The sequence below is a fragment of the Trachypithecus francoisi genome, unplaced genomic scaffold, assembly GCF_009764315.1.
Source record: "Trachypithecus francoisi isolate TF-2019V2 unplaced genomic scaffold, Tfra_2.0 Lachesis_group5, whole genome shotgun sequence".
Lineage (NCBI taxonomy): Eukaryota > Metazoa > Chordata > Mammalia > Primates > Cercopithecidae > Trachypithecus > Trachypithecus francoisi.
In genome coordinates this window covers 130,204,432-130,218,038 of record NW_022681470.1, presented here as the reverse complement: position 1 = coordinate 130,218,038, position 13,607 = coordinate 130,204,432, and the positions used below count along the sequence as shown (strand labels likewise).

Genomic DNA, 13,607 nt, shown 5'->3' with positions numbered 1-13,607 from the left:
CACATGCCGTCATGCTCTGCTAATTTTTAGAAAAATTTTTTGGGGAAAGAAGGTGTCACAATATTGCTCAGACTGGTCTCAAACTCCTGGGCTCAAGTAATCCTCCTGCCTCAGCCTCCCAAAGTGCCAGGAATACAGGCATGAGTCACTGTGCCCAGCTTTGGCATTCTTAAAGAAAAGAAACTCCAACCAAAAATTTCATATCCAGCCAAACTAAGCTTCATCAATGAAGGAGAAACAAAATCCTTTTCAGATAAGCTAAGGGAATTGTTTGCACCAGACCTGCCTTATGAGAGGTCCTTAACACAGTACTAAACATAGAAATGAAAGACCATTACTGGCCACCACAAAGACACACTTTAGTATCTAGACCATTCACACGATAAAGCAACTACATAACAGAACATAACAAGTCTACATAACAACATAATGACAAATCTACACATATCAATATTAACCTTGAATGTAAACAGACTACAATACCCCACTTAAAAGGCACAGAGTGACAAGTTGGATAAAGAAGCAAAACCCAACTGTATGCTGTCTTCAAGAGACCCATCTAATATGCAATGACACCCATAGGCTTAAAGTAAAGAGATGGAGAAAAATCTATCAAGCAAATGGAAAACAAAAAAAAGCAGGGGCTGCTATTCTAATTTCAGACAAGACAGACTTTACACCATAACTATCAAACAGGACAAAGAAGGACACTGATAATGATGAAAAGTTCAATACAACAAGAAGATTTAACTATCCTAAATATATATGCATCTAATACTAGAGCACACAGATTCATAAAACAAATTTTTATAGACCTACAAAGAGACTTAGATACCTACACAACGTTGGGAGGCTTCAACACCCCACTGACAGTACTAAACAGATCATCAAAGCAGAAAACAAATAAAAATATTCAGAACCTAAACTTGACACTTGACCAAATGGACCTAACAGACATCTACAGAACACTTTATCCAACAACAACAAAATAGACATTCTTGTCATCTGCACGTGAAACATACTTTAAAATCAACCACACACTCAATTATAAAGCAATTCTCAACAAATTCAAAAAAACCAAAATCATACCAGGCACAGTCTTAGACCACAATGCAGTAAAAACAGAAATCAATACTAAGATCTTTCAAAGTCATACAATCATATGGAAATTAAACAACATGCTTCTGAAAGACTTTTCTGTAAATAATGAACTTAAGGCAGAAATCAAGATATTCTTTGTAACTGATGAAAACAGAGGTAGAACACAGCAGAATGTCTGATATACAGGTAAAACAACGTTAAGAGAAAAGTTTATGGCACTAAATACATCAAAAAAGCTAGAAGTATCAAATTAAAAACCTAACTAATATCACACCTAAAGGAACTAGAAAAGCAAGAGCAAATCAACCCCAAAGCTGGCAGAGGAATAGAAATAACCAAAATCAGAGCTGAACTGAACAAAATTGAGACACATAAAACCACACAAATGATCAACAAAACCAGATATTGGTTCTTTGAAAGAGTAAATAAGATTGACAGACTGCTAGCTAGAATAACAAACAAAAAAACAGAAACTAGACAAATAAACACAATCAGAAATGACAAAGAAGACCACCAATCTCAAAGAAATACAAAAAAACCCCACAAACTATCATGAATACCTTTATACACACAAACTAGAAAACCTAGAAGAAATGGGCAGATCGATTCCTGGAAACACAACCTCCCAAGACTGATCCAGGAAGAAACTGAAACCCTGAACAGACCAATAACAAGTTTCAAAATTGAATCAGAAATAAAAAGACTATCAACAAGAAAAAGCCCTGAACCAGACCGATTCACAGCCAAATTCCACCAGATATATAAAGAAGAGCTGACACTAATCGTACTGAAACTATTCTAAAAATTTGAGGAGGAGGCACTCCTCCCTAACTCATTCTATGAGGCCAGTATCATTCTGATACCAAAACTTGGCAGAGGCATAATGAAGAAAAAAAAAACAAAACTTCAGGTGAATATTCCTGATGAACATAGATGCAAAAATCCTCAACAAAATACTAGCAAACCAAATCCAGAAGCACATCAAAAAGCTAATCCACCATAATGAAGTAGGCTTTATTCTGGAGATGAAAGGTTGGTTCAATATACACAAATCAACAAATGTGATTCATCACCTGAGCACAACTAAAGACAAAACCCACATGATTATCTCAATAGATGTAGAAAAGGCTTTTGATAAAATTCAATATTCATTCATGTTCAAAACCCTCAACAAACTGGGTATTGAAAGAATATACCTCAAAATAGTAAGAGCCATCTATGACCAACCCACAGCCAACATCATACGGAACAGGCAAAAGCTAGAAGCCCTCCCCTTGAGAACCAGAACAAGACAAGGATGCCCACTCTCACCACTTCTATTCAACACAGTACTGGAAATCCTAGCCATAGCAACCAGTCAAGAGAAAGAAATAAAGGGTACCCAAATAGGAAAAGAGGAAGTCAAACTATCTCTCTTCGCAGATGATATGATTTTTTTTTTTTTTTTTGAGACGGAGTCTCGCTCTGTCGCCCGGACTGGAGTGCAGTGGCCAGATCTCAGCTCACTGCAAGCTCTGCCTCCTGGGTTTACGCCATTCTCCTGCCTCAGCCTCCCGAGTAGCTGGGACTACAGGCGCCAGCCACCTCGCCCGGCTAGTTTTTGTATTTTTAGTAGAGACGGGGTTTCAGCGTATTAGCCAGGATGGTCTCGATCTCCTGACCTCGTGATCCGCCCGTCTCGGCCTCCCAAAGTGCTGGGATTACAGGCTTGAGCCACCGCGCCCGGCCGATGATATGATTTTATACCTAGAAAACACCAGAGTCTCTGCCAAAAGCCTCCTTGATCTGATAGACAACGTCATCAAAGTTTCAGTTTACAAAATCAGTGCACAAAAGTCAGTAACATTTCTATACATAACATGCAAGCTGAGAGCCAAATCAAGAACACGATCTCACAAGAGCCACAAAAAGAATCAAATGCTTAGGAATATGGCTAACCAGAAAGGTGAAAGATCCTACAATAAGAATTGCAAAACACTGCTCAAAGAAATCAGAAACGATACAAACAAATATAAAAAAATTCCATGCTGATGGATAGGAAGAATCAATATTGTTAAAATGGCCAAAATGCCCAAAGCAATTTACAGATTCAATGCTATTTCTATCAACTACCAATGACATTTTTCACAAAATTTGCAAAAATTATTCTAAAATCGATGTGGAACCAAAAAAGAGCCTGAATAATCAAAGCAATTGTAAGTAAAAAAGACAAAGCCAGAGGCATCACACTACCTCACTTCAAACTATACTACAAGGCTAGAGTAACCAAAACAGCATGGTACTATACAAAAACAGATACACAGAACAATGGGGCATGTTAGAGAACCCAGAAATAAAGCCACACACCTACAACCATCTGATCATTGACAAAGTCAACAAAAACTAGCAACAGGGAAATGATTCCTATTCAATAAACAGTACTGGGACAACGGGTTAGTTATATGCAGAAGATTAAAACTGGACCCCTTCCTTTCATCACATATAAAAATCAACTCAAGATGGACTAAAGACTTAAATGTAAAACCTAAAATGATTTTTTAAAAAGCATAGAAGAAACCCTAGGAAATATCATTTTGGACATAGGTCCTGGCAAAGATTTCATGACAAAGATTCCAAAAGCAAATCTAACAAAAACAAAAATAGTTGAGTGGGATTTAACTAAAGAGTTTTGCACAGCAAAAGAAACTATCAACAGAGCAAACAGACAATGCACAGAATGGGGAAAACTATTGCAAACTACACATCTGACAAAGGTCAAATTCCCAGAATCTACAAGGAACTTAAACAAATTAATAAGTAAATTATAAACAATCCTATTTTTAAAATGGGCAAAGGACAAACATTACTCAAAACATACACGTGACCAACAAGCATATGAAAAAATGGTTAATATCACTCATCACTAGTGAAATGCAAAACAAAACTGCAATGATATATCATCTCACACCAGTTAGAATGGCCATTACTATAAAAAGTCAAAAAATAAGATGTTGGTGAGGCTGTGGAGAAAAGGCAATGCTTACACAGTGCTGGTGTGAATGTAAATCAGTACAACCACTGTGGAAAGCAGTTTGAAGACTTCTCAAAGAACTTTAAACTGAACTATCATTCAACCCAGCAATCCCATTACTGGGTATATACCCAGAGGAATATACATTATTCTAACATAAAGACATGTGTACACTTATGATAATCACAGCACTATTCACAGTAGCCAAAACATGGACTCAACCTGGATGCTCATCAATAGTGGACTGCTTTACCATGGATTACTATGCAGCCATAAAAAAGAATGAAATCATTAGTTGATGCACTTTCTTCCTAGCATTGATGGTCCTTATATTTTGGCATGTTTTTGCAGTGGTTGGTGCCAGTTGTTACTTTCTATGTTTAGTGCTTCCTTCAGGAGCTCTTGAAGGGCAGGCCTGGTGGTGACAAATCTCTCAGCATTTGCTTGTCTGTAAAGGATTTTATTTCTCCTTCACTTATGAAACTCAGTTTGGCTGGATATGAAATTCTGGGTTGAAAATTCTTTTCTTTAAGAATGTTAAATATTGGACCCCACTCTCTTCTGGCTTGTAGAGTTTCTGCCGAGAGATCCGCTGTTAGTCTGATGGGTTTCCCTTTGTGGGTAACCTGACCTTTCTCTCTGGCTGCCCTTAACATTTTTTCCTTCATTTCAACTTTGGTGAATCTGACAATTATGTGTCTTGGAGCTGCTCTTCTCGAGGAGTATCTTTGTGGTGTGCTCTGTATTTCCTGAATTTGAATGTTGGCCTGCCTTGCTAGGTTGGGGAAGTTCTCCTGGATAATATCGTGCAGAGTGTAACCAGCTAGCATCATAATGACAGGATCAAATTCACACATAACAATATTAACCTTAAATGTAAATGGGTTAAATGCTTCAATTAAAAGACACAGACTGCCAAATTGGATAACGAGTCAAGACCCATCACTGTGCTGTATTCAGGAGAACCATATCTTATGCAGAGACACATAGGCTCAAAATAAAGGGATGGAGGAAGATCTACCAAGCAAATGGAAAACAAAAAAAGCAGCAGTTGCAACCCTAGTCTCTGATAAAACAGACTTTAAACCAATAAAGATCAAAAGAGACAAAGAAGGCCATTACACAATGGTAAAGGGATCAATTCAACAAGAAGAGCTAACTATCCGAAATATATATGCACTCAATACAGGAGCACCCAGATTCATAAAGCAAGTCCTTACAGACTTACAAAGAGACTTAGACTCCAATACAATAATAATGGGACACTTTAACACTCCACTGTCAACATCAGACAGATCAACAAGACAGAAAGTTAACAAGGATATCCAGGAATTGAACTCAGCTATGCACCAAGAGGACCTAATAGACATCTACAGAACTCTCCACCCCAAATCAATAGAATATACATTCTTCTCAGCACCACACTGCACTTATTCCAAAATTGACCACATAATTGGAAGTAAAGCTCTCCTCAGCAAATGTAAAAGAACAGAAATTATAACAAACTGTCTTTCACACCACAGTGCAATCAAACTAGAACCCAGGATTAAGAAACTCAATCAAAACCACTCAACTACATGGAAACTGAACAACCTGCTCCTGAATGACTACTGGGTACATGACGAAACGAAGGCAGAAATAAAGATGTTCTTTGAAACCAATGAGAACAAAAACACAACATACTAGAATCTCTGGGACACATTTAAAGCAGTGTGTACAGGGAAATTTATAGTACTAAATGCCCACAAGAGAAAGCAGGAAAGATCTAAAATCGACACGCTAACATCACAACTAAAAGAACTAGAGAAGCAAGAGCAAACATATTCAAAAGCTAGTAGAAGGCAAGAAATAACTAAGATCACAGCAGAACTGAAGGAGATAGAGACACAAAAAACCCTCCAAAAAATCAATGAATCCAGGAGCTGGTTTTTTGAAAAGATTAACAAAATTAATAGACTGCTAGCAAGACTAATAAAGAAGAAAAGAGAGAAGAATCAAATAGATGCAATAAAAAATGATAAAGTGGATATCACAACCAACCTCACAGAAATAAAAACTACCATCAGAGAATACTATAAACACTTCTACGCAAATAAACAAGAAAATCTAGAAGAAGTGGATAAATTCCTGGACACATACACTCTCCCAAGACTAAACCAGGAAGAAGTGGAATCCCTGAACAGACCAATAACAAGCTCTGAAATTGAGGCAATAATTAATAGCCTGCCAACCAAAAAAAGTCCAGGACCAGATGGATTCACGGCCGAATTCTACCAGAGGTACAAGGAGGAGCTGGTACCATTCCTTCTGAAACTATTCCAATCAATAGAAAAGGAGGGAATCCTCCCTAACTCATTTATGAAGCCAACATCATCCCGATACCAAAGCCTGGCAGAGACACAACAAAAAAAAAGAATATTTTAGACCAATATCTCTGATTAAAATCGATGCAAAAATCCTCACTAAAATACTGGCAAACTGAATCCAGCAGCACATCAAAAAGCTTATCCACCATGATCAAAGTGGGCTTCATCCCTAGGATGCAAGGCTGGTTAAACATACGCAAGTCAATAAATGTAATACAGCATATAAACAAAACCAAAAACAGAAATGACATGATTATCTCAATAGATGCAGAAAAGGCCTTTGACAAAATTCAATAGCCCTTCATGCTAAAAACTCTCAATAAAATCGGTATTGATGGAACGTATCTCAAAATAATAAGAGCTATTTATGACAAACCCACAGCCAATATCATACTGAATGGGCAAAAAATGGAAGCATTCCCTTTGAAAACTGGCACAAGATAGGGATGCCCTCTCTCACCACCACTCCTATTCAACATAGTGTTGGAAGTTCTGGCCAGGGCAATCAGGCAGGAGAAGGAAATAAAGGATATTCAATTAAGACAAGAGGAAGTCAAATTGTCCCTGTTTGTAGATGATATGATTGTATATTTAGAAAACCCCATCGCCTCAGCCCAATTACTCCTTAAGCTGATAAGCAACTTCAGCAAAGTCTCAGGATACAAAATCAATGTGCAAAAATCACAAGCATTGTTATACACCAATAACAGACAAACAGAGAGCCAAATCATGAGGGAACTCCCATTCTAAATTGCTTCAAAAAGAATAAAATACCTGGGAATCCAACTTACAAGGGATGTGAAGGACGTCTTCAAGGAGAACTACAAACCACTGCTCAACGAAATAAAAGAGGACACAAACAAATGCAAGAACATTCCATGCTCATGGATAAGAAGAATCAATATTGTGAAAATGGCCATACTGCCCAAAGTAATTTATAGATTCAATGCCATCCCCATTAAGCTACCAATGACTTTCTTCACAGATTTGGAAAAAACTACTTTAAAGTTCATATGGAACCGAAAAAGACCCCGCATTGCCAAGACAATCCAGCGCAAAAAGAACAAAGCTGGAAACATCATGCTACCTGACTTCAAACTATACTGTAAGGCTACAGTAACCAAAACAGCATGGTACTGGTACCAAAATAGAGATATAGACCAATGGAACAGAACAGAACCCTCAGAAATAATACCACACATCTACAACCATCTGATCTTTGACAAACCTGACAAAAACAAGAAATGGGGAATGGATTCCCTATTTAATAAATGGTGCTGGGAAAACTGGCTAGCCATATGTAGAAAGCTAAAACTGGATCCTTCCTTACACCTTGTACAAAGATTAATTCAAGATGGATTAGAGACTTAAATGTTAGACTTAAAACCATAAAAACCCTAGAAGAAAACTTAGGCAATACCATTCAGGACATAGGCATGGGCAAGGACCTCATGTCTAAAACACCAAAAGCAATGGCAACAAAAGCCAAAATTGACAAATGGGATCTAATTAAACTGAAGAGCTTTTGCACAGCAAAAGAAACTACCATCAGAGTGAACAGGCAACCTACAGAACGGGAGAAAATTTTTGCAATCTGCCAACTGACAAAGCGCTCATATCCAGAACCTACAAATAACTCAAACAAATTTACAAGAAAAAAACAACACCATCAAAAAATGGGCAAAGGAAATGAACAGACACTTCTCAAAAGAAGACATTTATGCAGCCAACAGACACATGAAAAAATGCTCATCATCACTCACCATCAGAGAAATGCAAATCAAAACCACAGTGAGATAGCATCTCACACCAGTTAGAATGGCGATCATTAAAAAGTCAGGAAACAACAGGTGCTGGAGAGGATGTGAAGAAATAGGAATGCTTTTACACTGTTGGTAGGACTCTAAACTAGTTCAACCATTGTGGAAGACAGTGTGGTGATTCCTCAAGGATCTAGAACTAGAAATACCATTTGACCCAGTCATCCCATTACTGGGTATATACCCAAAGGATTATAAATCATGTGGCTATAAAGACACACACACATGAATGTTTACTGCAGCACTATTCACAACAGCACTATTCACAATAGTAAAGACTTGGAACCAACCCAGATGTCCATCAATGATAGACTAGATTAAGAAAATGTGGCACATATACACCATGGAATACTATGCAGCCATAAAAAGGGATGAGTTCAGGTCCTTTGCAGGGACGTGGATGCAGCTAGAAACCATCATTCTCAGCAAACTATCACAAGAACAGAAAACCAAACACTGTATGTTCTCACTCATAGGTGGGAATTGAACAATGAGAACACATAGACACAGGAAGGGGAACATCACACCCCAGGGCCTGTTGTGGAGTGGGAGGAAGGGGGAGGAATAGCATTAGGAGATATACCTAATGTAAATGACAAGTTAAAGGGTGCAGCACACCAACATGGCATATGTATACATATGTAACAAATCTGTACGTTGTGCACATGTACCCTAGAACTTAAAAGTACAATAAAAAATTTTTTAAAAAATGAAATCATATCCTTTGCAGCAACATGGATGGAGCTGGTGACTATCATCCTAAGCAAATTTATACAGGAATAGAAAACAAAATACTACATGTTTTCACTTATAAGTGGGAGCTAACATTGAGTATACATGGACACAAAGATGGCTACAATAAACATCAGGGCTTACTTGAGGGTGGAGGGTGAGAGGAGGGTAAGGATTGAAAAACCTAATGTCGAGTACTATGCTCATTACCCGGGTGATGAAACAATCTGTACTCCCCATGATATGCAATTTACCCACATAACAAAGCTGCACATGTATCCCCTGAACCTAAGACAAAAGTTGCAAAAAAAAAAAAAAAAAAAAAAAAAGGAAATTACAAACCTACCCACCTGGTAAGGTCAACTACAATAGCTAACTGAAATGCAAGTATCTTACAAAGTATCAAAGAACTAGGTATTTATCTGAGAGAGGATTTAAACCCAAAGAGATAAAATTTAAATTCCTAAGTTTTACTCCTGAAAATTGAGGTTTGCAAGTCGGAAGCAGAATTAAGTAACTGTATTTTTAACACAACAGCATCTTCAGTTGATTTTGACAGCAAGTAGTCCACCCCCAACACACCTTAAGAACTTTTACCCTAGCAGATGATAAGGAATATTTTCAGCACAAATTGGATTGTCTTTTTGATGTTTGGTGACATCAGACACCAAAAGGATATGGAATGAGTATGGAAAATGCCTGGATATTGAATGACTGAGGAATGAAAGAAACCAAAGGCATCAGTATTTTACGGTGATCTTAGGTGTGGCAAAAAAGCTAATGAGAATAGGCAAACATTGATTTTCCTAGCTTTGGAAAAGAGACAGCAACAACTTCTGTTACAGTAAAACGTTTTCTTTTTTTTTTTTTGAGATGGAGTCTTGCTCTGTCACCCAGGCTGGAGTGCAGTGGCCGGATCTCAGCTCACTGCAGGCTCCGCCTCCCGGGTTCACGCCATTCTCCTGCCTCAGCCTCCGGAGTAGCTGGGACTACAGGCGCCCGCCACCTCGCCCGGCTAATTTTTTGTATTTTTAGTAGAGATGGAGTTTCACCATGTTAGCCAGGATGGTCTCGATCTCCTGACCTCGTGATCCGCCCGTCTCGGCCTCCCAAAGTGCTGGGATTACAGGCTTGAGCCACCGCGCCCGGCCTCAGTAAAATGTTTTCACATTCATTATCGCATTTGATCAACACTACACCCAATACAGTAAGTAGGATATGTAATACATTCCTGTTTTCAGATGAATAAACTAAGACAGCTAATATAAGGCAATAGTAAACTAAGACAGCTAATATAAGGCAACATACAACAAGTAGTAGAACTGGGACTGAAATACAGATATTTGGAACCCAAATTCTATGTTCACTCTGCTTCACAGTATTCCAGGTTAAATTAACTCATATGCCTCTGGATGTCAAGCTTCATGTAATATATGTAAGTAAAAATTTATCATAGAAAACTGAAGATCAAATTTTATAGCAAAGGTGAGAGGTCATGATCAAAACTAAAACTTTGAATTCATTTACATAATGACTATAGATGTAGCAGTGAAGGTGAATTATGTTTTCAAAAAACGAGCATAATCTGGGAATAAAGATTCAAGGCCTGAAACTTTAAGAAGTACATAGTAAGCATAAAAGGTCAGCAAAGTAAGGTTGATTAAAGAAGAAGGAGAACCAGAAAAGTGGAGTGTTAAGAATAAAAAAATAACTAACTACTATTCACTGATGACTGACAAAGAATAAATGTTATTATAGGTCATTTATTAGGTATGTTTAAAGACAAAAAGAATAGTATCAGTGGATTCAAGAAGTACCATAAGAATGAAGTGATAGTGGGAATAAAGATTCCTGATGAGAATGAAAGTATATAAAAACAGATGAAGAAGACGCCTTAGTGATTCTTATGCCCCCTCTAGTGAGATGCTCTAGAACACACAGAAGACAATTCTCACAAACAAAATTAGGCTTATCAGAATAAGGACCAAGGAAAAAGGAGAAAAAAATGTTATTAATGTAGGGCTGAGAGTCAGGGCAACAAATTATTTTAAAACTAAACCTTATATTATATAAATATAAATTTTAACATTTTACAAAATCATGTATTTCTATAGTATGGTTGCAAGTAAGTAAAAAAACGCATTAAAAATGAACAGTACATGCTAAATGTTAACAGATTCTGAATTCAAAAAAAGTTTTTCCACATTACCCAACTTTCAAACAATAAATTACCTTTACTCAAAAAGATTAACTGGAATAATAAAGTCATTTTCTCCAAAAACTTCTAATCATGAGTGCTAAAAACCACAAAACATCCTTTCTCTCTTTTATTATACTCTAAACAGAATGAGAGAGAGAGAGAGAGAGAGAGAGAGGAGAGAGAGAGGGTTCAGGACATGCTATCTCAAAATGTGGCATCTTGGCCTACTGAATATTTTAAGCTGTAGGAATCTGAGAAACAACATGTACAGGAGTAATTTTTCTGGCCTTCCCCTGAAGCAAGTCATAACACCCTCATGTGAGAGGTGCCCTCCCTATACCTAAACAATGGAGCATCTTTATCTCCATAGACACAGAGAGGAATCTGAATGAACAGGCTTTGCTAAATTTCCCCCAATTTATTACACTTAGTTCATATCCCCTTTGTCCTATCATATTTCTCCATGACTTTTCCATCTTCATCACACCTGGCATAAAAACATTCAGGTTTAACCATTTCTTTGGGTCTTCATTTCCTTATAAAGGTTCCCATGTCACATAAAACATATTAAATAAATTTGTATGCTTTTCTCTTGCTAATACCTTTTGTTATAGGAGTCCCAGTCACTAAACCTAAGATGAGTAGAAGGAAAAGATATTTTTTCTAACCTTACAGAAGTCTAACCACCAGATTATCAACGGTTGAATATTTGAGAATATAAAAAGCATATAAAAGCATGCCAATAAAAGTATATCTATAATAGTTATAACAGGTTTAAGCAACCCAAAGATTGAAGCATTTTGTTCCTCTGCCAGAAGTCACCAGAATCAGTGAAGACAAATTCTGTGCACTTGTCAAAAAGAAACTATACTTTTACAAATAGGGCTTGTTTAAATTTATCATGCCTAAGGGTAATAATGATGATACCCTATTGAGAACTGAGATCATGATTTAGTTTTATCATCATCTAAATTTTAGTAAAACAAAATTTTAATTTAGTCTTAAGTAAACAATTGCTAAATTTACTGACAATGATAGGAAATTACCAGTTGGTTTGAAATTAACACCTTCATCCATCTTTATTAAGTCCAGGGATGATAAATCATTCAGATTCTTCAAACATAATTCTGTTTAATTATAGAAAACACATTTTAATTTTAGTAAAATAGGGAAGTAGGGCAAAATAATTTATTATTAAATATGCTAAAGTTGTGTTATTACTGTGTAATTGTTCTAGAATAACCACAGTCCCTACTTTAGCGGTAAGGAAAAGCTCATTTAAATAAAAAAGCTAACTAATATACCAAAAACATTTTCTAATAGTAACAAGAATACAAGTAATAAAAATAACACTAAGTAGAAATAACACTTAAAACTTGGAGTATTTAAATGATACACATGTATTACCTCATTTAATCCTCAAAACATCACAATAAGGTAGATACTGATATTTTCTTTTTTTTTTTTTTTGAGACGGAGTCTTGCTCTGCCGCCCAGGCTGGAGTGCAGTGGCCGGATCTCAGCTCACTGCAAGCTCCGCCTCCCGGGTTCACGCCATTCTCCTGTCTCAGCCTCCCGAGTAGCTGGGACTACAGGCGCCCGCCTCGTCGCCCGGCTAGTTTTTTGTATTTTCTATTAGAGACAGGGTTTCATCATATTAGCCAGGATGGTCTCGATCTCCTGACCTCGTGATCCGCCCGTCTCGGCCTCCCAAAGTGCTGGGATTACAGGCTTGAGCCACCGCGCCCGGCCTGATATTTTCATACATAGGTTAGGAAACAAAAGAATAGAGGCTAAGTAACTTGCTCCTTTGCTATCTGCCCTCCATTAAGGCAATGGTTTTCTTTTTCTTTTTTTCTTTAAATTTCTATCAAAGATATATTAATATATGCACAAAGTATAAGAAGTCAAATAGTTCTGCAAAGATTATTCCAAAAACCACCAGTTCTTCCCCTCCTCCCTCTTTGCCACTTTCTTGAAGCAACAACTTTAACTGATGCTTTCCGGTGTTTACTTTTGTTTCTCTGACAGGAAGCAATGCTAGTTCATGCTCACTATTGATGGGGATCAGAGCAACTGTAGTGATCTGCTGCTTACAGTTCCTTCTCTGCCTCATGCTATACTCCAGGAGATGTAAGATAGTTCAGAGCAGACAGTGGGAATACTGTAATAGTTCAATCCTAAACAGAGCAGCCACTCAAACACCCTTAGAGTTCTTCGGGAAATACTTCAGTTTAAGCAACACTGTTTAGACAGCTTGATAATGTTAAGTGTTTGGTTTAGTAAAGATTTTGAAGTCTTTTCTAATTTTCTTAATTACCCACTATTAAATCAGTTCATTACCCACCACTCGGCAAGTCAATGAAAAATGCTTACTT

General features: G+C 37.2%; 1 protein-coding gene across 1 annotated transcript in view; it reads right to left on the bottom strand.

Moving 5' to 3' along the window:
- The window catches only part of HFM1 (helicase for meiosis 1), a 147,268-nt gene that overhangs the window by 78,722 nt on the left and 54,939 nt on the right, over positions 1-13,607 (bottom strand). Inside the window, exon 20 of the mRNA XM_033197369.1 lies at positions 12,276-12,356. Within this exon, the coding sequence (XP_033053260.1) occupies positions 12,276-12,356 (81 nt within the window). The remainder of the gene's footprint in view (positions 1-12,275; positions 12,357-13,607) is intronic.